Below are 24,249 nucleotides of genomic sequence, written 5' to 3' on the forward strand. Positions count from 1 at the left end.
CCTGGATGATATCATTAAGGATGCCACTGGAGGTAAGAGCACCTTGCTCCCTCAGTCGGGGAAGGGTAGGGAACCTCGCCGCAAGCAAGGTCCTATTTTTACTGCCCCCTAAGCGTTTTTTTCGTGCGCCAGCGCGGCTGGAAAAGGTCCGCAAGGTGCAAAAGCCCTTGCTGCCGGGCGTAAGCGCCCCTGGTTGAAAAAACCGAACAAGCCTGCGGACAAGCCTGCTTCCGCATGAAGGTCTGCCCCCGCCCGGGGCTCGGGTGGGGGGACGGCTTCACGACTTCGTGGATCGGTGGAATTCTCTTCTATCCGACCGTTGGGTTTGCGAGGTGGTCGCCTCGGGGTACAAGATAGAGTTCCTTTCTTGTCCCCCAAACAGATTTTTTCCGTCCAACCTCCAGCTTCCTCCGGATCGTCGGCTAGCCCTGTCCGGGGCTGTCCAGGATCTTCTGGACAGGGGGGTGGTTGTGCCGGTCCCCTCGCTGGAACGGTTTAGGGGGTTCTACTCCAATCTGTTCGTGGTCCCCAAGAAGGGAGGGGTTCGCCCTGTCCTGGACCTAAAGGCCCTCAACTCCTTTGTCAAGGTGCAGCGATTCAGGATGGAGTCGGTCCGTTCTATCATAGCGTCCCTCCACCAGGGGGACTTCATGGCGTCCTTAGACATCATGGACGCATACCTGCATGTTCCCGTTTGCACAAGCCACCAAAGGTATCTGCGCTTTGCGATCGGGGAGGACCACTATCAATTCGTGGCCCTCCCGTTCGGGCTGGCGTCGGCACCACGGGTGTTCACCAAGGTGCTCGCCCCGATCCTGGCCTTGCTACGGCAGCGAGGGATCGCTATCGTGGGATACCTGGACGACCTTCTCCTGAGAGCTTCTTCAGGCTCAGAGTTAGAGGAGGATGTGTCCATCACGTGTCGGACTCTGCAGGAGTTCGGCTGGTTTCTGAATCTCAGAAAATCAGTGTTGGTTCCGTCCCAGAGGCTGGAACACCTGGGGCTGGTTTTGGATTCGGGGGAGACAAAAGTGTTCCTCCCATCGAAAAAACTGCTGACCCTGCAATCTGCAGTGAGACAGTTGTTGACCCAGAAGTGGTCATCTCTTCGCTTCTGCATGCGGGTTCTGGGTCTGATGGTGGCCTCCTTCGAGGCGGTTCCGTATGCCCAATTCCACACCAGGGTACTACAGAAGGAGATTCTGTCACGATGGGACAGGGTCCCATCTTCTCTGGATCGCCAGATTCGGTTGAGCCATCTGGCCAAGTCTTCCCTGGCATGGTGGCTGACGTCTCCGGTGCTTCGGTCCGGGAAGTCTTTTCTTCCGTGCCGCTGGACAGTGGTCACGACGGATGCCAGCCTCTTCGGCTGGGGGGGCGTCTGGGGCACCCAGTCAGCCCAGGGGCGCTGGACTCGGGAGGAGTCCCGCCTGCCGATCAATATCCTGGAGCTCCGAGCAATCAAGCTGTGCCTTGTCAGGTGGTCCCTGGAGCTACAGGGTCGTCCTGTCAGGATCCAGTCCGACAACGCCACGGCCGCGGCGTACTTCAATCATCAGGGCGGCACAAGGAGCTCGGCCGCGGCGACGGAGGTCGCTCACATACTTCGGTGGGCCGAAAGGTCCGTTCCGGCCCTGTCGGCGGTATACATTCCGGGAGTTCTGAATTGGCAAGCCGACTTCCTAAGTCGCATGACTCTGGATCAAGGGGAGTGGTCTCTCCACCCGGAGGTGTTTCAGGTCCTGTGCCAAAAATGGGGCACTCCAGACGTGGACCTTCTGGCGTCCCGTCTCAATCGGAAGGCACCACGGTTTGTGGCCAGGTCAAAGGACCCGTGGGCAGACGCGTTAGTGGCTCCCTGGGGTCAATATCACCTGATTTACGCCTTCCCTCCTCTAAGGCTCCTACCCCGACTGCTGCGCAGGGTGGAAGCCGAAGGTATTCCAACGATCCTGATCGCCCCAGATTGGCCGCGTCGCTCTTGGTACGCGGACCTGGTACGTCTGGTGGCAGACGCCCCCTGGCGTCTGCCTCTGAGGGAAGATCTCCTGTCTCAGGGCCCGATCTTCCATCCTGCTTTACGGTCACTGGCTTTAACGGCGTGGCTGTTGAGAACCAGGTACTGAAGGACCGGGGCCTGTCGGGCCCGGTAATCTCTACCATGCTGCGTGCACGGAAGTCCACTTCTCGAAAAATTTACCATCGTACATGGAAAGCATACATCTCTAGGTGTGAGGAGATGAAGTGGCACCCCCGTACTTACGTGGTGTCCCGGATCCTGCTGTTCCTACAGCGGGGAGTGGACCAGGCTCTTGCCTTGAGCACGATCAAGAGTCAGATTTCTGCTCTGGCTGTTTATTTTCAGCGTCCCTTGGCAGCAAATTCTTTGGTTCGCACGTTTGTCGCAGAAGGTGGTCTTTCTGGTAGCCATTACCTCTATCAGACGAGTGTCTGAACTGGCGGCCTTGTCTTGCAAGGCCCCCTACTTGGTCATCCATCAGGATAAGGCGGTGCTGCCCCCGCAGCCCTCTTTTCTTCCGAAGGTCGTTTCGGCCTTTCACATTAACGAGGACATTGTTCCATCATTATGTCCTCAGCCGAAGAACCCGAAGGAAGCCATTTTACATTCTCTGGATATGGTTCGGGCCCTTCGAGTTTACTTGTCGGCGACAGCTCCGTTCCGGAAGTCGGACTCGCTGTTCGTGTCTGTGTCCGGTCCCAGTAAGGGCCTGGCAGTCTCGTCGGCCACCATTTCCAGGTGGATCCGACAGGTTGTGCTTCAGGCCTACGCCCTGAAGGGGCGGGCGCCTCCCTTTCGGGTCACGGCGCATTCGACCAGGACGATCGGGGCCTCCTGGGCTTTCCGTCATCAAGCCTCTGTGTTACAGGTGTGTAAGGCTGCGACCTGGTCGTCGGTCCACACTTTTTCAAAGTTTTATAAGGTGGATGTGAGTGCATCTTCTGATGCCTCCTTCGGCCGCAGGGTGTTACAGGCGGCAGTTTACGGTTGGAGTTCCTCCGTTGAGTAACTCCGGTTTTGTTTGAGGTGTAACCTGTTTTTGCTGTTATTTTCCCACCCCTCGAATTTTTTTGACACTGCTTGGGGACGTCCCTAAGGTCAATGAAGGCTGTGTCCGTCTATGAACGAAAGAGAAAAAAGGATTTTTGTACTCACCGTAAAATCCATTTCTCTGAGTTCATAGACGGACACAGCACCCACCCCTCCTTGGTTTGTACTGCTTGTTACGAACTGAAGCTGCTAGAGCAGAGTGGGGGTTATGCCTGGGGGAGCCACGCCCCCTGGGAGGAGCGGCATGAAGGAAAGTTTTTAACACCTTAAGTGCTGTAGAATTCTGCCTAAATCTCCTGGTAGGAAGAAGCATAACCCTAAGGTCAATGAAGGCTGTGTCCGTCTATGAACTCAGAGAAATGGATTTTACGGTGAGTACAAAAATCCTTTTTTTGCGATTCAGCACTGCGTCGCTTTAACTCACAATTGCGCAGTCGTGCGCCGTGGCTCCCAAACAAAATTGGCGTCCTTTTTTTCCCACAAATAGAGCTTTCTTTTGGTGGTATTTGATCACCTCTGCAGTTTTTATTTTTTGTGCTATAAACAAAAACAGAGCGACAATTTTGAAAAAAATGCAATATTTTTTACTTTTTGCTATAATAAATATCCCCAAAAATTTGTCAAACATTTTGCCCTCAGTTTAGGCGGATACATATTCTTCTACATATTTTTGGTAAAAAAAAATTGCAATAAGCATTTACCAAATATGGGATAGTTTTATTGCATTTTTATTAATTTTTTTTTTTTAGTAATGGCGGCGATCAGCGATTTTTATCGTGACTGCAACATGGCGGTCACATCGAACGCCGTTGACACATTTTTGGGACCATTGTAATTTTTACAGCGATCAGTGCTTTAAAAATGCACTGGTTACTGTAAAAATGACACTGGCAGTGAAGGAGTTAACCTGGAGGGGGCACTGTAGGGGTTAAGTGTGCCCTAAGGGAGTGATTCTTACTGTGGGTGGCGTGGCTTCGTGTGACGTCACTGATCATCGTTCCCTATGATGGGGAACAGGCTCACTAGGAAGCATGGGGAGAGAGGCTTGTTTACACTTCTCCCTGTTCTTCCTCTCAGTGATCTGATCGTGGGACACCAGTGGCGATCAGGTCCGCTGTTCCCACAGGGACGGTCACGGAGAAGACCAGGTCGCAAAAGCGCCCCCGGCAGTGTGCTCTCGACCCACGGCTGGGATCTTAAAAGGGACGTACATGTACGCCCCTGTGCCAGTTTGTCGACGTATATCGTCGTGCGGCGGTCCTCAAGCGGTTAATATGTGGTTGACCCCCACACACGCACACACTTTGCAGCTTCAACATCATCCGTGTCTCTCGAGGGGTTCTTCACACGGTTTTGTTAAGTTGTGTCTGCATCTGTGTCCACTTTGCCAAAATGCAATTGTGAGGTCAGGTACTGATGTCGATGGAGAAGAGGGCACATCCATAGGACAGAGAAGGATCTACCCTAAACTGTTACCATAAGGTTGGAAGAGCACAATTGTCTGAAATGTTTTTGTATGATGTAGTGTTGCCGCCTGCTCAGACTACATTAACTGTGGGCAGCACCCGCAAGCTGGGTCACATACATCATCCAGCCTGGGGCACACTGCTACGGCTGCGTCCACCTCACAAGGTGGATTGCTGCTCCTGGTACCTGGCTGCTTTGAGCGGCCTGCAGATCATATGATCACAAAGCGATCACATTACAAGGCTATCATGAATGTCATAACACCTGTGATTGACTCACAGCTATCACATGGTACCTGGACCAATTGCAGTACCATGTGGTTGGCTGTTATAAATGTAACCTATTTATGACGGTTGAAAACATTGCTGTTGGTGATCATCGTAAAGGACAGCAATCATAGTGGGGGGGGGGGGGGGGGGAGGACTCGAAGACTCGTATGACCTGGCACTGGAGTCTGCTTCAGCGCGAAGTGAGATTTGTCATGGGAGTTCTTACCTGCCCGCTCTTCTGGATTGTTAAAGCAGTTGTAAAGGCAGAAGGTTTTTATCTTTTATGTAGCAGCCACCCCAGCACCCCTAATACTTGATCCCCAGTCTCTCTCCAGCAATGTCGGACACTCCTGATTAGAATATATCATTTTCTCTTCCGTTCATGGATGGACACAGCAGCATCTTGACCTTAGGGCAGTGTTTCTCAATTCTAGTCCTCAGGCCCCCCCAACAGGTCAGGTTTTCAGGATTTCCCTCAGATGAAAAGGCTGTGGTGATTACTAAGGCAGTGAAACTGATCAAATCACCTGTGCAAAATAATGGAAATCCTGAAAACCTGACCTGTTGGGGGGGCCTGAGGACTGGAATTGAGAAACACTGCCTTAGGGTATTATCCTCCTGTTAAAAGATTGACTAGGCAGAAAAACAGCTGTCCTGCGGCTGTCAATCAGGGGAGAGAGGCAGGGCTGGGTTGGGGCGCTGTGACTTGGGTCCAGTGCCCCCGTAGGAAGCTGCTGACTGTGGGGGGCACTCGGGAGAGAGGGACCAGGGTCAGCAAGAGGGACATGAGAAGAGGAGGATCGGGGCTGCTCTGTGCAAAACCAACTCTCAGGAGGTGAGTATATAACAGTTTTGTTTTTAACGAGAATTTACAAACACTTGTGCCCTGACTTCCCTCCCTGGGGCATAGGTACTCCCTGGGATGGTTGGTCCTGCAGGGTCCCCTCCTCCCCATGGCTGCTGTGTTCCGTCCTGCCTCCCATTTTATTTGACTCCCCCTCTTAGCAGTGGGTTTTCCTTGAGGCAACCTTGGGTTGGAAGGACTTTTGAGCGTGCTGCTTTTTCCACTGGAGTTTACTGTAGCATGGGGAGGACCCAGAACTGGTGGGCAGGTGGTGAGTGCCCTCTTGGGCAAATCGCCCTCTATGGGGGGGTTACCCCCTTTTATCACCAGAAAACAAACCCAGTGGTGATCAAATGCCACCAAAAAGCTTTATTTGTGTAAGCCAGGGGTGTCCAAACTTTTTTTTAAAAGGGCCAGATTTGATGAAATGAACATGTGTGAGGGCCGACCATTTTGCCTGACATTTGTGAGCCATTAAAATTCTGGCAAAGTGTGTTAGTCCGAGGCACTAATACACGGCCCAACAAGAATTCTCTTGCCTTTGTGGCTGTGTGGTGAAGATGAGCTTGGGCGTGTGTTATTTGGATATATATATCTTTTGTGGCCCCCAACGAATCCCAGAGACCCACTCAGGACTATGGAGGAGCTTGGGCGTGTTTGGATATACCGTATTTATCAGGGTCTGACACGCACCTTCACTATAAGGCAGTGTTTCTCAATTCCAGTCCTCAGGCCCCCTCAAAAAGGTCAGGTTTTCAGGATTTCCCTCAGATGAAAAGGCTGTGGTGATTACTAAGGCAGTGAAACTGATCAAATCACCTGTGCAAAATAATGGAAATCCTGAAAACCTGACCTGTTGGGGGGGCCTGAAGACTGGAATTGAGAAACACTGCTATAAGGGAAGTTTCAGGGGAATAAAATTGTATTTTAAATAAAGAATTGTGAAGCAAAATAAGAGTCAGTGCCTATCTGCAGCCTCACATGTGTCATGAAAGCACCCTTACCATTGCCACCAGTGCCACCTGATCGATGCCCACCTGCAGTCTTGGAGGGGACAGGGAGGGTGGCAGGACGAGTGCCATTAGATTTCATACAGGAGAATTTCCTGTTTACTCTTCAGCCTTTTTTAATAGAAAGTCCCGCCTCCTATGATAGACAGAACAGTGGTCCAATGGCAGCCCAGGAGACGGGACTTCCTATTACAGACGCCGCTAAGTAAACGGGAGATTCTCCTGTATGTAATCTAATGGCGCTCGTCCCGTCCCCTCTGAGGCAGCGCTGATAAATACGGTACATGAGTGAGTGAGTGACTTGTATAGCGCAGCAAATGCGAACTTAATCGCCTCAAGGCGCTTGGAATCCAGCGTCGTACCGGTCTTTCAGAAGAGGTGGGTCTTTAGTTTTTTCCTAAATGCCCGGATGGTGATGGGTAGAGCATTCCAGAGCCGTGGTCCTTGGACCGAAAATCTGCGTTCTCCCTTCGATTTGTAGCGGGATTTAGGAATTTGGAGAAGTTTTTGGTTGGTTGACCGGAGCACGTGCTTGGTGACGTACGGCTTTATTTTCTCGCTTAAGTATTGAGGAGCCTTCCCCTGTATACACTTGTGGGCGAGGCAGAGCGTCTTGAATGTCACCCTGTCCTGTCCCTGGGGGCCACAAAAGTGATATATATCCAAATTACCAGGGGGGGCGCATGTAACCAGACTTTGGACATGTCTGGTGTAAGCTATACATTTTCATCTGGGTACAATCTCACATGACAGAGCTATTGCCAGTTAAAGTAGCACAGTGCTAAATTGCCTGGTCATGAAGGTAAAACCTGGTGAACACCTGAACTCAAAAATTTGGAGGGGTGTCCACTCACTGTTTGGCAATAGGCACTGCATGGTGTGGCGTGTTGTGTTCTGTGTTTGAGAGCATCAATTTGCAACTTAAAATGTCACTTTTTTTAGGTAAATCCTGCCAAGAGGAGGAGGATGATGATGAATTTGGTAAGTTATATATATTTGGGTGGGGGGGAAGGGGGTTGTCAACTGTCAAAACGGTTATGCTTGTATGTAAAAAGCCATCCTTTTTATCCATCAAAAGATCCTAAAGAGAACCCAGAAACGGAGGTGCTCTGTTACCCTCCTATCCAGTGTTTATTCCATCCTTCAACCCTCCGTCACGGCAGTGTTCAGTGTAGGAATCACAGGAGATTTAAGATTGTCCTCTATTTGGCTCCATCTTCCCTGTCCCTGCTGAAGAAAAGCATCCCCACAACATGAGGCTGCCACCACCATGTTTCACGGTGGGGATGGTGGGTTCAGGGTGATGTACGTTTTGCTTTTATGCCAAAAAGTTCACTTTTGGTCTATAGCACCTTCTTCCACATGTTTGCTGTGTCCCCCATATGGTTTTTCTCGCAAACTGCAAAGGACTTCTTATGGCTTTCTTTCAACAATGTTTTTCTTCTTGCCACTCTTCCATAAAGGGCAGATTTGTGGAGAGACCACTAATAGTTGTCCTGTGGACAGATTCTCCCACCTGAGCTGTGGATCTCTGCAGCTCCCCCAGAGTTACCATGGGCCTCTTGGCTGCTTCTCTGATGAATGCTCTCCTTGCCTGGCCTGTCAGTTTAGGTGGACGGTCATGTCTTGGTAGGTTTGCAGTTGTGCCATACTCTTTAAATTTTCTGATGATGGATTAAACAGAGCTCTGTGAGATGTTCAAAGCTTGGGAATTTTTTTTCTTTTTTCTTTATAACATATCCCTGTTTGTGTGCCTTGGCCATCATGATGCTGTTTGTTCACCAAGGTTCTCTAACAAACCTGAGGGCTTCACAGAACAGCTGTATTTATACTGAGATTAAATTACACACAGGTGGCCTCTAATAATACGGTGACTTCTGAAGGCAATTGGTTGCACTAGATTTTTTCTTTTTGCACTGAATGTTTCACCACGGTGTATATTTTTATCTAACTTTTTTATTCATTTATATCCATCAAGGCCATGACAAGACAAACCATTTACAAACCATTTACAAATGACACGGGTGCTTAGTGGTCAGTTTTTCTTTATGGGAAAACCTTTCATCAACCTAACTGCTTATAAAGTGTGAGCTGTGGAGTTTGGCTTTTGTGTATCTAAATTTGCTAGTGCATCTAACACTCCCACAGACTTGCAATGTTGCTGTACAACAGTGCCCACTGTGCTCCTTCATCCAGAGTGGGGGTAGTCTAATACAGGAGATGAGTTGCTGGCCAAATCACCCTGAGGAAAAAAGCCCCAAAAAATAAATAAATGCAGCCACCACATTTAATGATTGGTAAGCTGCACTATACTGTACTACATTGTGTGGTTTACTACTGCTTTAAAAGGGGTTGTAAAGGTACATCCCCCTCAAATAGCTTCCTTTACCTTAGTGCAGTCCTCCTTCACTTACCTCATCCTTCCATTTTGCTTTTTAAATGTCTATTTCTTCTGAGAAATCCTCACTTCCTGTTCTTCTCTCTGTAACTCCACACAGTAATGCAAGGCTTTCTCCCTGGTGTGGAGTGTGGTGCTCGCCCCCTCCCTTGGACTACAGGAGAGTCAGTACGCCCACTCACACACAGCTCCTTTCTCTATCTGCAATGTAGATTGTCCTGACTCTCCTGTAGTCCAAGGGAGGAGGCGAGCACCATACTCCACACCAGGGAGAAAGCCTTGCATTACTGTGTGGAGTTGCAGACAGAAGAACAGGAAGTGAGGATTTCTAAGAAAAAATGACATTTAAAAGTAAAATGGAAGGATGAGGTAAGTGAAGGAGGACTGCACTAAGGTAAAGGAAGCTATTTAGGGAAAAAATGGTACCTTTACAACCCCTTTAATTTAGAATTGAGGCCTGTAGAAATGGATGGATATCAGACTGGTTTGTCTTCAGGATTTTTCCTCTACTGACCTCTAGTGGACAATCCTATTTTATCAAGGGGCACATTTTTCCATAGAACCAGATGGTGTGAAATTAATGCTTTTCTGCTCACTCATTACTTATGTGTTGCATAGCTAATACTTTTTTTTTTTTCCATATTACAACAGTTTCTGACAATGGATACATGGAGTTTTATATCAACTTGTTGACATATATTTTTGGAGCTGTCGGCATGAATTTATTTATTTTTTTCAATTTTCCATGTCCCTGATTTTTTTTATAATCTACAGTATTCACTGATATCCTGCCTGTTTTATGAAATGGTACTGCGGCAGTTTTCATCTAATGGGAAGAAATCTAATGGCAGCCAATCAGGGTATTAAAGCAGTGGTGAACAATTAAAATTTCCACCTGCAGGGCAATATAATGTGCTAGTATGTATCATGCTAGCACATTATGGAAGACATTCCTTTAAAACAAAGCTCCAATAGCGCCCTGTTGCCGCTGCAGAGGCTTCTGTCTTCACCTGGTCTCTTCTGGGGGGTCCCTCTGGCGCTCCTGGCTCCTCCCCTGCCAGAAGCACTTTCCCTGGGGGCACTCGTGCGGGCGTGTTCCCGTGTGCTCTTGCTGCATCCATTGATACAGGAAGCACTCGGCTCCCGCGTCATTGAATTTGATTGAAAACAACGGGAGCCAATGGCTTCCACTGCTATCAATCTATCCAAAGAGCACCCGAGACAGGAGCTGATGTGCTATAAAGACTAGGTTCAGGTCAGTAGGGGAGGGGCTGCTGCGCCACAGGAGGTTTTTCACCTTAATGCATAGAATGTATTGGGGGGAAACCCCCCCTGATGGTTTATAAAACCCATTAGAGCTTTACCAAAGCATGTCTGAAGCTTGGTTTTGAAGAAAGTGTGAACAAGCTCTTATAGACATTCAGTTTATATCCTTACTCCTGTGGATTGCATGTGGGGCTGGTGTTTTTTTTTTTTTTTTTATTGAATTGTTTTTATTTTTAATTTTTTTTTTTTTTTTTGTATTTTCTCCCTGTTGCGGTTTACATTTTTATTTTTATTTTTTGACAATCATGTACAGTGGACCTGGCAGCCACATCTCTTCTAAATAAGCTGATCCATAAATCTTTGGTGGAGTCGGCTCAATGCGTAGAGGTCTTACAGAGGGATCCCACCTCGCCTTTATATTCAGTGAAGTCGTTTGAGGAACTTCGCCTGTAAGTACTTCATATCTATACATTACCAACACATTTGAACCTTTCCTTGCTTCTCAATCACCTCCAAAGGCTCATCAGTTTACCTACAAAAGCAGGTAATCCTCTGCCCCGGTGTTCTGTCTTTTGGGATCTCTTTTCTTTCTTGGGAGTGTCTGCAGCCATTCTAAAAACCTGTGTCCTTAACCCTCGGTTCACATTGATGCGTGCTTGCAGGCCGCATTTGCTCCAGCTCAGCAGTCTATTCATTCAAATGGGCTGCTGTGCCTGAATTTCATGCAGAAAAAGGTGGATGTGCCTTTTTCGAAACGCGGCCGGCAGGAAAATCACATGGTCGTTTTAACCGTGCCATTTCCAAATGCACTGTGTCGCAAATCCATGGGGGGTGCCATTCAGAATGCATGGGAGCCCTGTGCACTAATCAAAACTGCAGATTTCCACTGAGGGCTCCTATATATATATATATATATATATATATATATATATATATATATATATATATATATATATATATATATGGGATATATATATATATATATATATATATATGGGATATATATATATGGGATATATATCCTCTACACATTGTTACTTTAACGGACTAGTCTGCCTGCTCTGCTCTATCTACCTACTAAAAATGTCTCTCTCTCCCCCCCTCCCTCTCTCTCTCTCTCTCTCTCTCTCTCTCTCTCTCTCTCTCTCTCTCTCTCTCTCTCTCTCTCTCTCTCTCTCTCTCTCTCTCTCTCTCTCTCTCTCGTTTTAACCTCCAACACACTACACAAGGCCGACCTGCAGGCGGCCTTTTATAGTGTGAGGCGTGAACTAAACCCCCTGAGCCATAATTGGCCAAAGCCACCCTGGCTTTGGCCAATTATGGCTCTCCGTTTATTCAAACTGTGATTGGCCAAGCATGCGGGTCATAGTGCATGCTTGGCCAATCAGTCAGCAATGCTCTACAATGCCGCAGTGAATTATGGGCTGTGAAACGTAACTCGAATTTGGCGCGAAAACGTTCGTAATTCGATGATCGAACATGAGTTTGGCTTGCATACGAAGCTCATTCCTATTGCCGACTTTAAAAAATAAATAAAAATTGCGGGTGGAATCCTGCTTTAAGGGGATGAGAGAAAAAAAAATTGAATACATTTTTTCCTTTTTTTTTCCTTCCCTTTACAGGGATAGATAGGGATTTTAGTTTTAGCATGTACTTCCACTTTAAGAAAATAATGAAGGGGAAAAGCTTTGGGTTGAAGATGGGAGTGTTGAAGTGAAACTCTGGACACCTCCTGTAGGACTTTCAGAACATAATAGTCTTGAATTTTAGCTTTGATGCAAAACAAATGGTTGCCCCAAACCAATCCCAACCCTTGGCATATGCTGTACGTTACTCACTGTTGGCAATGCACTTCATAATGGAATTGTTGGGGCTGCCTGCTCTGGATCAATGCTTGGAGAGAAGATTAGTAAACTGAGGGCAGAGTCTTAATAGATGTAAATGTTGCTTGTTTCCCTCTAGAAAGCCTGAACTGCTTAAAGGAGTGTATGAAATGGGATTCAACAGGCCATCGAAGATACAGGAAACAGCTTTGCCTATGATGCTTGCATATCCGTAAGTTCAAACTATATCCAAACTACTGTTCATCCAGTACTGTTGGCTGGCAGTAAAAATAACCGTGCCATAACTAAAGTTCTGTCTGTTATACTATCTCATGCTAAAAAGAATTTCACCTTTTGGGAACATGTTCCACCTGTTAGTGTATAACATGTAACATGTTCCCAATGCTGCTGCCCCTTTCCCCATTAGTACTTCAAGAATGATGGGCAGGAAGACCCCCTGCCTGTGTTTGAATGAAGTGATGGTTGTCTTGTTTTCTGTTAAGCAAATTCCATTTCAGTCTACTAAATGGTTCATTTGTCTGCAGCCCACAGAATTTAATTGCCCAGAGCCAGTCGGGCACTGGAAAGACGGCTGCTTTTGTCCTCGCCATACTCAGCAGAGTAGACCCTCTGAAAAAATATCCACAGGTAAGCTCACAGGAAGGATGATACGTTGAGGTTACTGAAGATTTACAATTCATTTTTTATAAAGGTTTAGCCCAAGGCTAGAATTTTTAAAGTTAATTTCATTGTAAGACCCCTTTCACACTGGGTCGCTTTGCAAGCGCTACACCGCTAAAAATAGCGCCAGCAAAGCAACCTGAAACAGCCGCTGCTGTCTCTCCAGTGTGAAAGCCCAGAGCGGTGCACTAGCAGGACGGTAAAAAAGTCCTGCTAGCAGCATCTTTGGAGCGGTGTGTGTATACCGCTTCTGCCCATTGAAATCAATGGGCACCGCAGCAAAGCGCCTCTGCAGAGACACTTTGCGGTGGATTTAACCCTTTCTGGGCTGCCCCAGTGTGAAAGGGGCCTAATAAATATGTTAAAACATTTTTTTTCAGGATGCATGCATTATGTTTGCATTTGCTACTGCTTTTGTTTCTTTGGAAACTCCAATATTTGCTTCTAAGCTCCCAAAAAGTCTCTACTTGACTTCCAGAAGATCCCCCCCCCCCCTTCCAAATGACAGGGGTCACGCGATGCTGCACATTAAATCATGTATTTATTTTCTTCCCACAAAGCTTTCTTTTGGGTGGCATTTGATCGCCACTTGTTTGTGGTACAAAAAAGACTGACAATTTAGAAGAAAAACTTTTTCTGCTATAAAACCTATATCCAATATATAAAAATAAGAAGGGAAAAAATGTAGGCCAATGTCTTTGCTACATAATTTTGCTAAAAATAAGCATCCAGTGGTTTGCGCAAAAGGTGTTGCATCTACGAACATGGGTGTATGTACATCTAGGATTTTGTTTGGGGGTATGGTGTGCTGGATTTTATTCCGTGCTTGGCACAGGCCGGGGCTCTAGTGTCTCCTTTGCAATCAGTGGGTGCCGGCGTACATCCATTGGCTGATGCCCACTGATTGGCGTTTGTATGATTCTGTGCAGAGCTGGCGCCCTGTAGCGGTATATCTACTTTACGGCAAGTGGATAATCCTAATTCTAAAGCCTAACCGAACCCTCTGTTTTTAAATTGGCTATAAAGTAATTGGTTGCATCAAGTTGTGCAGCTTTGGTTAATTTTCTTAATCGTCCACTACCTAGCTAGAGAATCCTCTGCCCTGCCAGGAGATGCAGATTGGGACCCTTGCTTTCTGTAGGGAAGCGGTGGTTTTATTGCAGAGGTCCAACACCTTCCATTCGGAATCAGAGATTTTCAGTCCGACACTAAACGCCTTGTTTTGATACACCTGGAATGTATTTAGCCTTATGAGTTCAGTTGGGTTCATCGCTTGGTTGATTATCTGTGCAGCAATTGTAGGTCAACTGAGCTTTCTGCAGATAGTATTGTTCTATGCTAAGAAGTCTATAACCTTCCACTTGAAGTCTCCATCCTTACCTACCATTGCCTTCTGGCTCACCACCATCAATCGTGCTATACCGCTGTATAAGATGACATGAGGCCAGAGGGTGTCCAAACAAATTCTTGAAGGTCTGGGGCTCTTGGGTTGATTCCGAGAGCACCATACCTCCTGCTCCTTGAACTTTGATGGCTGATACCTCTGCCCGTTGAATAGATCTAAGTGAGAAAATTAACGATTCTGTTTTTCTCCCACCTTTCTCTGTGTTTTTATGAAAATGCTCAATGTGTACCAGCTACCAAAGTTTTGTAAAATTATGTATCGGGCGATGTTCGCCTAGGATGTGTGTTTGTTGTACTGTGTGTTTTGTATGTACAAACATTTCAAAATAAAAATTTACCTTTAAAAAATACTGAGCCTTCCAAGCTGGTGTTGACAATGCTTTGCTTCCAGTGTTTTTTTTAGACAAAAAGGCATGTGTTCTGAAACAAAAACCTTTGTGTAGCTAGCATTGTTAGACCGTTAATTTTCCTATTTTTATTTTAGTGCATCTGTCTCAGCCCTACCTTTGAGCTGGCTTTGCAGACAGGAGAGGTGATCGAACAGATGGGGACGTTTTGTGAAGACATTCAAATAGTCTATGCCCTACGTGGAAACAGACGTAAGCTTTTTAGCATGATGTGTAAATGGGTTAATATGATTTCATATCCCAGCTAAGTGTTAATTTTTAAATGTGATGGTGTGCAGTCTCATTAATTATTTGTATTCCCCCCCCCCCCCATATTCTTGGCTCTGTTTTAGCCTGACCCTTCACCTTGAGTGTTGGGGATTTGGGGTCAGGCAGTGAGCAGAGCCCAGTCATTAAAATGTCATAGAAATAAAGTCAGCTGAACTGTATTAGGTATTTGTTAAAGGGGTTGTATGGGTTTGTTATTAAAAAAAAAATCATAATTACCTCAGCTGTGCAGTTTTGCAGAGTGTGGCCCCGACCCTCCTGTTCTCGGGTCCCTCGGCGGCTGTCTCTGCTCCTCCCTGCAATAGCTAACCCCCTCTGGGAAGCTCTATCCCGAGGGGGGTTAGCTTGTGGGCACGCTACGTCCATAGACACAGCGTGTATGCCTTAGTCCCGCCCCCCGGCGGCCACATCATTGGATGTGATTGACAGAAGCGTGAGCCAATGGTTGCGCTGCTATCAAACTTTCCAATAAACTGCCAGACTCCGTGGAGACGAGGACGCCGGGGGACGCGCACAGCAGGTGAACGGACTCCAGTAAGTAAGCTGGGGGGCGTTATTGCCAGATGTTTCACCTTAATGCATAGGATGCATTAAGGTGAAAAAACACGAACCATTACAACTAGGGTTGTCCCGATACGATACTAGTATCGTGCCGATACCGAGCATTGGCTCGGGTCCCCCGCCGTCCTCTGCTCCCCTCTGTGTACCGCTCGGGTCCCCCGCCGTCCTCTGCTCCCCTCTGTGTACCGCTCGGGTCCCCCGCGGTCCTCTGCTCCCCTCTGTCTTCCGCTCAGGTCTTCCCCCCACCCTGTCCCCGATCTGTCAGGGTGGAGGAAGGAGCCCTTTTGCGAATGAACAGTCAGTGATCACTGACTGTCCATTCGTAACTGTTACAGTGTCTCAGTTTATGAATGGAGAGGAGCCGTTGTCTCCTTTACATTCATCTACAGTGCAGGTGAGCCTGCAGAGAGGGACTGGTGAATCTGTGAGCTTAGTCCCTTTCTCTTGTCTCAAAGAGGAGATGTCAGGGGTCTGTTAAGACCCCCAATATCTCACCAAAGGGCTGATATAAAAACAAAAAAAAATTGTAAAATTTTTGTAAAAATAATAAAAAGTTAAATAAAAAAAACACACCGACACTACCCCCCAAAGAAAGCATTGAAAAAAAAATTGTAAAGAATAATAAACTAAAACTGACAGTCCACGCGTCAGTACTGCATATTAGTGCCACTGTCAAAATAATATTTTAAAAAAAGTATCGTATCGGTAAGTACTTGAAAAAAAAGTATCGGTAGTTGTACTCGGTTTAATAAAAGTGGTATCGGGACAACCCTTTTAAGGCACTTTCTGATCTCCCAAATGTTTAATGTTGTCACCCTATCACCAATGGGTAAACAAGGGTATCCTATGACTGACACAGCCTCTTCATATTCTTGGCCATAGAGTTCCATTAGGCGTCGGTGGCTACCTAAACTGTTTTTGACTGCAATGTTTTGCAAGCAGCTGTTTGAAGGCATGTTTTCTGTTTGGCTCCTGTGTTCTTGTTGCGCTCCTGTTGGCATCTGTAGCTTTTAATTTTTTTGGCACTCCTTTGGGGCGTCCCTATGGTCAAAACTATAAAGAGGCTGTTGTCCACCCATGAACGTTAAAATTGTTTTTGTTTTTTTTCCCTCCACTTTTAATATCCCTTTTTAATAGTTTGCCGGACGCAGCACCCACCGCTTTACACCAGCTAGGACTGTCCATAGGTGTTGCTGTGTTTTTCTGCCTAGGGTCATCCTTGTAGGTGGTGCTATAGCCCTATGGATGAATATGACGAGGCTGTGTCCGTCGAAAGATGCCCTTGTTTACCCCCCTTTTTTAGTGTGGTTACACCTCAGTGCTGAGCAAGGGATTTTACGATAAGTAACAAAGGGGGGGAAATAAATCCTGTTCTTTAAAGTCTTCCAGAATAGTCTTAAACTCAATAGAGATTCTGATCTTTCCACCATTCTACCTCTACTCAAAAATAGGAAATTCTGGCCTTGCAAATGGTAAACCTCTTCTGCCACAAAAATTTTTTAATTGGCATCAAAATAAGTTTGACATCAGGTTATTGCTGTTGACAGGCAATGTAAATGTAGATTAATGATGGCAGTCTTGTTACACAAACCATGAATTTGATTTTTTTGCTCTTGTACACAGCTGTCAGAGGCACCAAGATAGAAGCACAGATAATTGTCGGGACCCCGGGAACTGTCATGGATTGGTGCTTGAAGCTGAAGCTTGTGAACCCCGAGAACATTAGTGTGTTTGTATTGGATGAAGCGGATGTCATGATTGGCGTTCAGGGTTATTCCGACCATAGTATGCGTGTGAAGAGGTGGGTAAATGGTAGATTGCTTTTTAACTGACATTCATCTGAGTGTGCAATAAAAAGTTTCCTTGAAAGGCTGTTGCACACAATATTGACTGCAAACCTGTCGGCTACTTGACGCTTGTAAAAGTCTTTCCTCAGGAGCAGAAACCACAAGATGTCAGCTGTTGGCTTTGGTCAAAACAGTCTATTACTTATTGCTTCCCTTGGCTTTACCCATCTGCAGTCCCCTGTCAATCTGTGGTTACTAAAGGTGTTGTAGAGTGCAGGTAACAAGTGGGTAAGCCTGCTTTACCACTTCAATACTGGACACTTTTACCCTCTTTCTGCCCAGACCAGCTTTCAGCACTCACTTTGAATGACACTTAGTCGTGCTACACTGTACTGTTATAAAATGTAACAAATGAGTGTAAAAAAAAAAAGCTTACATTTGGGCCAAAAATTATACTGCTACATATATTTTGTAAAAAAAAAAAAAAAATGGTGTGTATTTAGTCTCACATTTGGTCTACAGTCTTCAAGCTATGCTACAGATCATTGAAAATTGGTCAGTCCTGATGTACTTGACTGTCCATGACCCCTTTTTTGGAAAGTAACAGTCCAACGTGTTTAGTAAGATCCTTTTTTAAACCAAGTTTTCTCATGCATGGCATAGACCTACTTGCAATTACATCCCAAAACCCATTCTGCGGCTCTTCTTGATTGTGGCGATGCCACATGTGAGACTTTACACAGTTTGGCCACATAAAAAGGCCCAACATCTAAGTGGCACCTCCAGGTGTTCTAGGGACATAAATTGCTCATCTAATTTTCTAACTACCTATCACATTTTTGGAGGACCAGGGCAGTGGAAATCCCCAACGTATATTCTGAGGCATAAGTCTTTTAAGCATTATGTATTGGTCCAGGAAGTGGGCAGAGACGAAGTCAGGAATCTGCTCCATAAACATGCCGGGATCAATGCAGACCGGAACATGGTCCATTAAGTGCTGGGTCAGTACAGACAGAGATGGTCAACAGTCCGTTTGCTTTATTCAACAAGCAGAAACATCTGGGGCCTTGTTCAGTTAAGACCTGGGCAAAGGGGTTGTGGTTTGTTCCCACCCAATCTCTCCAAAGCCTTCAGGCCGGAGACAGCCAAAAACTGTTTTTCTACTCTGAAGCCCCTCACATATGAAACCCTTGTGTTATCTTAAATCCCACTACAGTAGCAGGGCAAAGGATCAGTCTAAATGGCAGTCAGGAAACCTGAGGCATAGTTGCTAAACGGGCCAGGGTCAGTTCAGGTGGAAGGCACATGGTTGGTTGAGGCAGCAGGCAAATGATCTGCACAAATACTGAAAACGGGGGGGGGGGGGGGGGGGGCAGGCTGTTAGAAATATGGGCTAATATTTTAGTGATGTGTGAAAATGTCAGCAGTCTCTGATGCAAAGGCCTGGTTGGAAGGGACACTGGTGACAAAGATGTGGTCTCTCCTAACTATCCCTCTGTTGAAAACCCTATATATATATAATATTTCTCTTGCGTTCATGGACGGACACAGCAGCATATTGACCTTGGGTATTCTCCTTTCTAGGAGATTGACTAGGCAGAAAAACAGCATGTTAAGTGTTAAACACTCCACACAGTACCTCCCAAGGGGGCGGTTCCCCCGGGTACATCCCCCACTCTCTCTGCAGCCTGAGTTTTTTTTCTGCCTAGCAAAGGAGAATGACATGGCTCCTCTGGGCCCATGTGCTCTGGGGATTTTTTTTGCAATTTTCTTGCTTTTCTTTTGTTTTCCTGCATTTTTGGATCCTGAGATCTACAATCAACTGCCGACTTGGTGACAGGCTGGATCCTCGATCCTTGTTGTGGAGATGAATTGGCACCCCTGTGCATTGATGTCCCGGATTCTGCTGTTATTACAGCGTAGAGTGGATTAGGCACTCACCTTAAGTACGATTTAAGGGGCAGATTTCGGCCTTGGCTGTATTCTTTTGGCGGCGCACTCTCTGGTGCATACGTTTGTGCAGGGGGTTCGGCATGTGGCCCCTCCTGTGCGTCCTCCACTGCCTCCGTGGGATTTGAATTTCGTCCTCTCGGTGCTTCAGAAGCCTCCGTTTGAGAACATTAGGGAGATTCCCTGATTGACTCTTTCCCAGAAGTTTTTTTTTTTTTCTGGTGGCAATTACATCGGTCAGACGGGTGTCTGAATTGGCGGCCTTGTCTTGCAAGGCTCCCTATTTGGTCATCCACTGGGATAAGGTGGTGCTGCGTCCCCAGCCTTTGTTACTCCCTAAGCTTGTCCTGGCCTTTCAAATTAATGAGGACATTGTTCTTCCATCCTTGTGTCCTCGGCCGTCAAACCCAAAAGAGGCTGTGTTGCATTCCTTGGACGTGTTTTGAGCCCTACGGGTGTACCTATCTGCTGCGGCTCAGTTTCGGAGGTCGGATTCACTGTTCATGTCTGTGACTGGTCCTAAGAAGGGTCTGACGGTCTTGTCGGCCACCATTTCTAGGTGGATCAGGCAGGTCGTGCTTCAGGCCTATGCCCTAAAGGGGCGGGCGCCCCCTTCCCGGTTACGGCGTATTCGACCAGGGCGATTGGTGCCTCTTGGGCTTTCCGCTATCGGGCGTCTGTTTTACAGGTGTGTAAGGCAGCGACTTGGTCGTCAGTCCACACCTTCTCAAAGTTTTACAAGGTGGATGTGAGTGCATCTTCGGATGCCTCCTTCGGCCGCAAGGTTTTGCAGGCGGTTGTTTAAGGTTGAAGTTCCTCTGTTGAGGAGCTCTGGTTTGTTTGGGGTGAAGTTGGTTTGCTGTGTTTTCCCACCCCTCAATTTTTTGACACTGCTTGGGATGTCCCTAAGGTCAATATGCTACTGTGTCTGTCCATGAACGGAAGAGAAAATAGGATTTTTGAACTCACCGTAAAATCCATTTCTCTGAGTTCATGGACGGACACATCACCCACCCCTCCTTTTGAGTGTTTAACACTTAAAACATGCTGTTTTTCTGCCTAGTCAATCTCCTAGAAAGGAGGATAATACCTAAGGTCAATATGCTGCTGTGTCCGTTCATGAACTCAAAGAAATGGATTTTACGGTGAGTACAAAAATCCTATTTTTTTTTTTGAGTCTTTGGCCTGCTTCTGTTGGAATGCCTTGGATAAACTGGGGGTGTTGAAAATATTTTGAACAAAAAGAATTGGTCTGATTCACAATAAACTGTCAAGCAAAAATAAATATACATTTCTGATACCTTTTCAGTGTTGGCCTGGACACTGACTGTGTGGTGAAAGGGGGGGATTTTAGCTCATCCAGAGTTGGGAGGCAGCCATAATGGGTTGCCAGTGAGTCTGGGCTCTTATGTGATATTACATTGCCTTTCATCCTGGGGTCTAGAGCCATTGGTGTTTGCCGATTTGGCCATTGGGGTGTATGGGGTTGCTGGTGGTTGCCTGGTTTTCAGAGTTCCTTATCCTTTTTTGGAGGGATCCTTTCCTCCTCCAATTCAGCCACTGATCCACCACATTTGACTGGTTTGTTCTGTCCTTGGGCAGGTTTTTACCTTGAATGTAACATGTCCCAAGGGAACGTGATTAAATTTTGTACCCAAATCATTTTTTTCCTTTTTCCCTACCAGAGTAATGCCACAGACGTGTCAAATGCTCCTGTTTTCTGCCACCTTTGAGGACACGGTGTGGGGTTTTGCTGAGAGGCTTGTGCCTAATCCTAACATCATAAAGCTTAAGAAAGAAGAAATGACCCTGGACAACATTCTGCAATTTTACGATGCCTGTGAGGACAAAGAAGCAAAGTACAATGCGCTGAGAAACATTTATGGCGTATTCACCATTGCGCAAGCCATCGTGTTTTGCAGGGTAAGACTTTTATTTACCTTGTGCTTTTATTTTAACTATATTCACATTCAAAATGATGCTTGTCTTTTAACACTTGCTGCCAGGGTGTACTGCAGACGGGCGGTGTGTGTATAGTGAGGGGCCAGTGCGTACATACAGGCTGTTGCTTGCTCTGAATGGAATTGCCAGCTTTTTGTCATTCAGTTTCACTGCTGAAGTAGAAAAAGGGGTGGGGTCACCAGGTAAAACCACCCTTTTGGCAGCAGGCCAAATGACTGCTCTTCGGTGATTTGACGATATATGGTTCCGGGTATCGAGATGGTTCCTGTAAGGACTGCGCAGGCGCAATCCTTGCCGACATCACCGAACCTTTAGGGCGACGTGGAATTTGAGGCAAGTGGCCAGTGGGCCTCACATCCTCGCTCGGCCTCCTGGCTTTTTTTTTTAACATACTCCAATCCATGGAGATGTTAAGGAATGAGCCTGGATGCCGGCCGAGGTTCGGAGATTTCCCGTCGGCAAGGATTGCGCCTGTGCAGTCCTTACAGGAACCATCTCGATAGGGGAACCATACCGACAAGTCTCCGGCACTAAAGTTATCAAAGGAACAATTGCATTCAGAGCTGACAAGTGACCTGGCCTGTATGTTTACACACTTTGCCCTCACTGTCAACACTGCTCCTCCACCCCTGCCCCTCTCCTTGCGCACACTGAGCCCCCCTTGAAATGGAGGACCTGTCGCTTATATGCTATCACATAGGTGGCTATTAGGTGGCTTTCACCCCCCCTTCCTCCCCAGGCCAATTTTCAGCTTTCCACGCTGTCACACTTTGAATAACAATTGCACAATGACAACATGCAACACTTGTACCCATATTTTTTTTTTCTTTACTGATGTGAGCTTATGAAGCTGCGCTGATGATCATTGTAGATTGCTGCTTACTGGCTCTTCTCACATGCTGTCAGCACGAGGCGAGGATTGTCAGATAACTGTCAAATTCTTTTTACACTGTGCGGAGCTGTGATTTGGACACAGCTGATGACATGGTAAAGGTACTGTGATTGGCCCTTTACCCCAGTCAGAGCGCTCCCGATGCAAGGTTCTGGGAGGACGTCGATAGACGCCCTCTTTGAAATATGTGACTGTGCTGTATCCATAATTCGCCTATAGCGTGGCTGTCAAGAGATTTTTTGAAACGCATTAAAAACCAAATTTATTTTCTCTTCCGTTCATGGATAGACACAGCAGCATTGACCTTGGGGTATTATCCTCCCTTTTAGTAGATTGACTAGGCAGAAAAACAGCATGTTAAGTGTTAAACACTGCACACAGCACCGTACCTCCCAGGGGGCGGTTCCCCCGGGTACATGACATGGCTCCTCTGGGGATTTTTTCTTTTGCAATTTTCTTGCTTTTCTTTTTTGTTTTTCCTGCATTTTTGGATCCTGCCGACTGGGTGACGGGATGGATTCTCGATCCTTGTAGTCCCCCCAAGTTCGGCCATCGAGCGTGTGCCGGCCTTTAGCTACGCGCTGGGTCGTCCACGACATGCCCCGTTGCTCCAGGGGTGGCAGGTGAGCTATATGCTCCAGGGCACTCATATGACCGGGCTCTATGTCCGTGTCACAGTGTGCCGGGCCGACAGCCATGCCGTAACTGCGCGGACGTTGGTTCTGTCCGAGATGCCTCCAGCCGGTGGTCGCAGGACGGGTAAGTAGCAGTCCCCTTGCTTTGGCGGGGTGGTGCGGCTGGTGCATTCCTGGGGAGGTCGATCGGGGGTCCGCCCGGCTTTCCTCTCTCCCTTCCTCTCCCTCCTTCCCCACGCTCTGGGTGGTTGGCCGTGAGGTGGGGGGTCTGCCTGGGGGGGCTCCATCCTGGGGCTGTCTCTGCTATCGGGGGTTTATTGCCATATGTGGGGGGGGGGGGGCCTGCTGTGTGATGTGTTTTTACTGTGCATCACGGCCGCCATTATTAGAGTTCGGCGGCCATTTTCTTGTAGCCCACATAATCTTTTTGCATGTCGGTGGCCATTTTGGATGGGGTTTTTGCCTCTAGTGGCTAGAATAACGGCGCGAACGGCTCCAGCACACTTCCTAAGGGACGGCACAGCACAGACAGCCTGGTCGGGTGGCGAGTCCTCTGGGAGGTCCCCTGTTCTCTGCTGCGGCCAGGAGGGTGGCCTGTGGATCTTGCCTTGCAGTCCAAGGGCGGCTATTGGGTGGGTCAGCATGTCGTCCGAACCGGATGCTTCTCCCCCAGACATGCCGGAGTTAACCCTTAGTGCCCCTGTGGATGCTATGACGGCAGTCCTTGAGGCGTTTGTTGCCAGGATTGAAGCGGCGTGTGGCCAGAGGGGGGGGGGGGTAAAAAGCGCCCCTGCCTTCTGGGGATGCCTCTGACACGGAATCGGGCCCTGCTACTGCTTCCGCCCCTGGTTCCGTGGGGTCAGAGGATGCAGGCCTAGTCCACACGGACAGTGAGGATGACTCTGCTTCAGGATCAGCGCATGATAGGGCGCTAGTGGGAGCTCTTATCACTGCGGTGCTGGATACTCAAAAAATTGAGGATTCGACGGAGACATCAGAGATGTCAGTCCCTTTTGGGTTCCGTAAGCCGGTCCGCACTGCAAAAGTGTTTCCTTGTGTTCCTTATTTGGAAAAATGTTTGTACAAGGAATGGGATCGGCCGCAAAAAAAAATTCTGTTCCGAAATGCTTTGCGGTCCGTTATCCTTTTGAGGAGGACTTCCTAAAGAAGTGGACCTCTCCTCCGTCAGTGGACCCCCAGGCTGAACAAGGCGACCACATTGCCTGTGGAAGGGGCTCCCGCTTTTAAGGACCCCGCAGATAGGAGAGCTGAGGCTGTGGCCCGCTCCATGTTCACAGTGATGGGGTCGGCGTTGAGACCGGTTTTGGCCTGGGCTCTAGTGTCACAGAGCAAAGTTGTTGCTTCCGGAGTTGGAGGCGCATAATGCCCCCGAGGACTGTGTGGCGCTGGCTGACCAGTTGGTGCAGGGCCTAAAATTTGTCCGTGAGTCGGCCCTGGATATGCTTCCCTTGCTCTCCAGGACCTTGGCCTACACGATAGTGTTGCGCCGCCTTGTGTGGCTGAAGTGTTGGTCTTCTAAAAAGGCCTTGGTGGAC

General features: G+C 47.5%; 1 protein-coding gene across 1 annotated transcript in view; it reads left to right on the plus strand.

Moving 5' to 3' along the window:
• The window catches only part of LOC120915663 (ATP-dependent RNA helicase DDX25-like), a 38,699-nt gene that overhangs the window by 9,093 nt on the left and 5,357 nt on the right, over nucleotides 1–24,249 (plus strand). The window contains exons 3-9 of the mRNA XM_040326357.1: nucleotides 7,603–7,641; nucleotides 10,638–10,773; nucleotides 12,287–12,379; nucleotides 12,693–12,795; nucleotides 14,717–14,831; nucleotides 17,091–17,268; nucleotides 20,890–21,127. Coding sequence (XP_040182291.1) covers nucleotides 7,603–7,641; nucleotides 10,638–10,773; nucleotides 12,287–12,379; nucleotides 12,693–12,795; nucleotides 14,717–14,831; nucleotides 17,091–17,268; nucleotides 20,890–21,127 — 902 coding nt within the window. The remainder of the gene's footprint in view (nucleotides 1–7,602; nucleotides 7,642–10,637; nucleotides 10,774–12,286; nucleotides 12,380–12,692; nucleotides 12,796–14,716; nucleotides 14,832–17,090; nucleotides 17,269–20,889; nucleotides 21,128–24,249) is intronic.

Source organism: Rana temporaria, chromosome 10, assembly GCF_905171775.1.
Source record: "Rana temporaria chromosome 10, aRanTem1.1, whole genome shotgun sequence".
Classification (NCBI taxonomy): domain Eukaryota; kingdom Metazoa; phylum Chordata; class Amphibia; order Anura; family Ranidae; genus Rana; species Rana temporaria.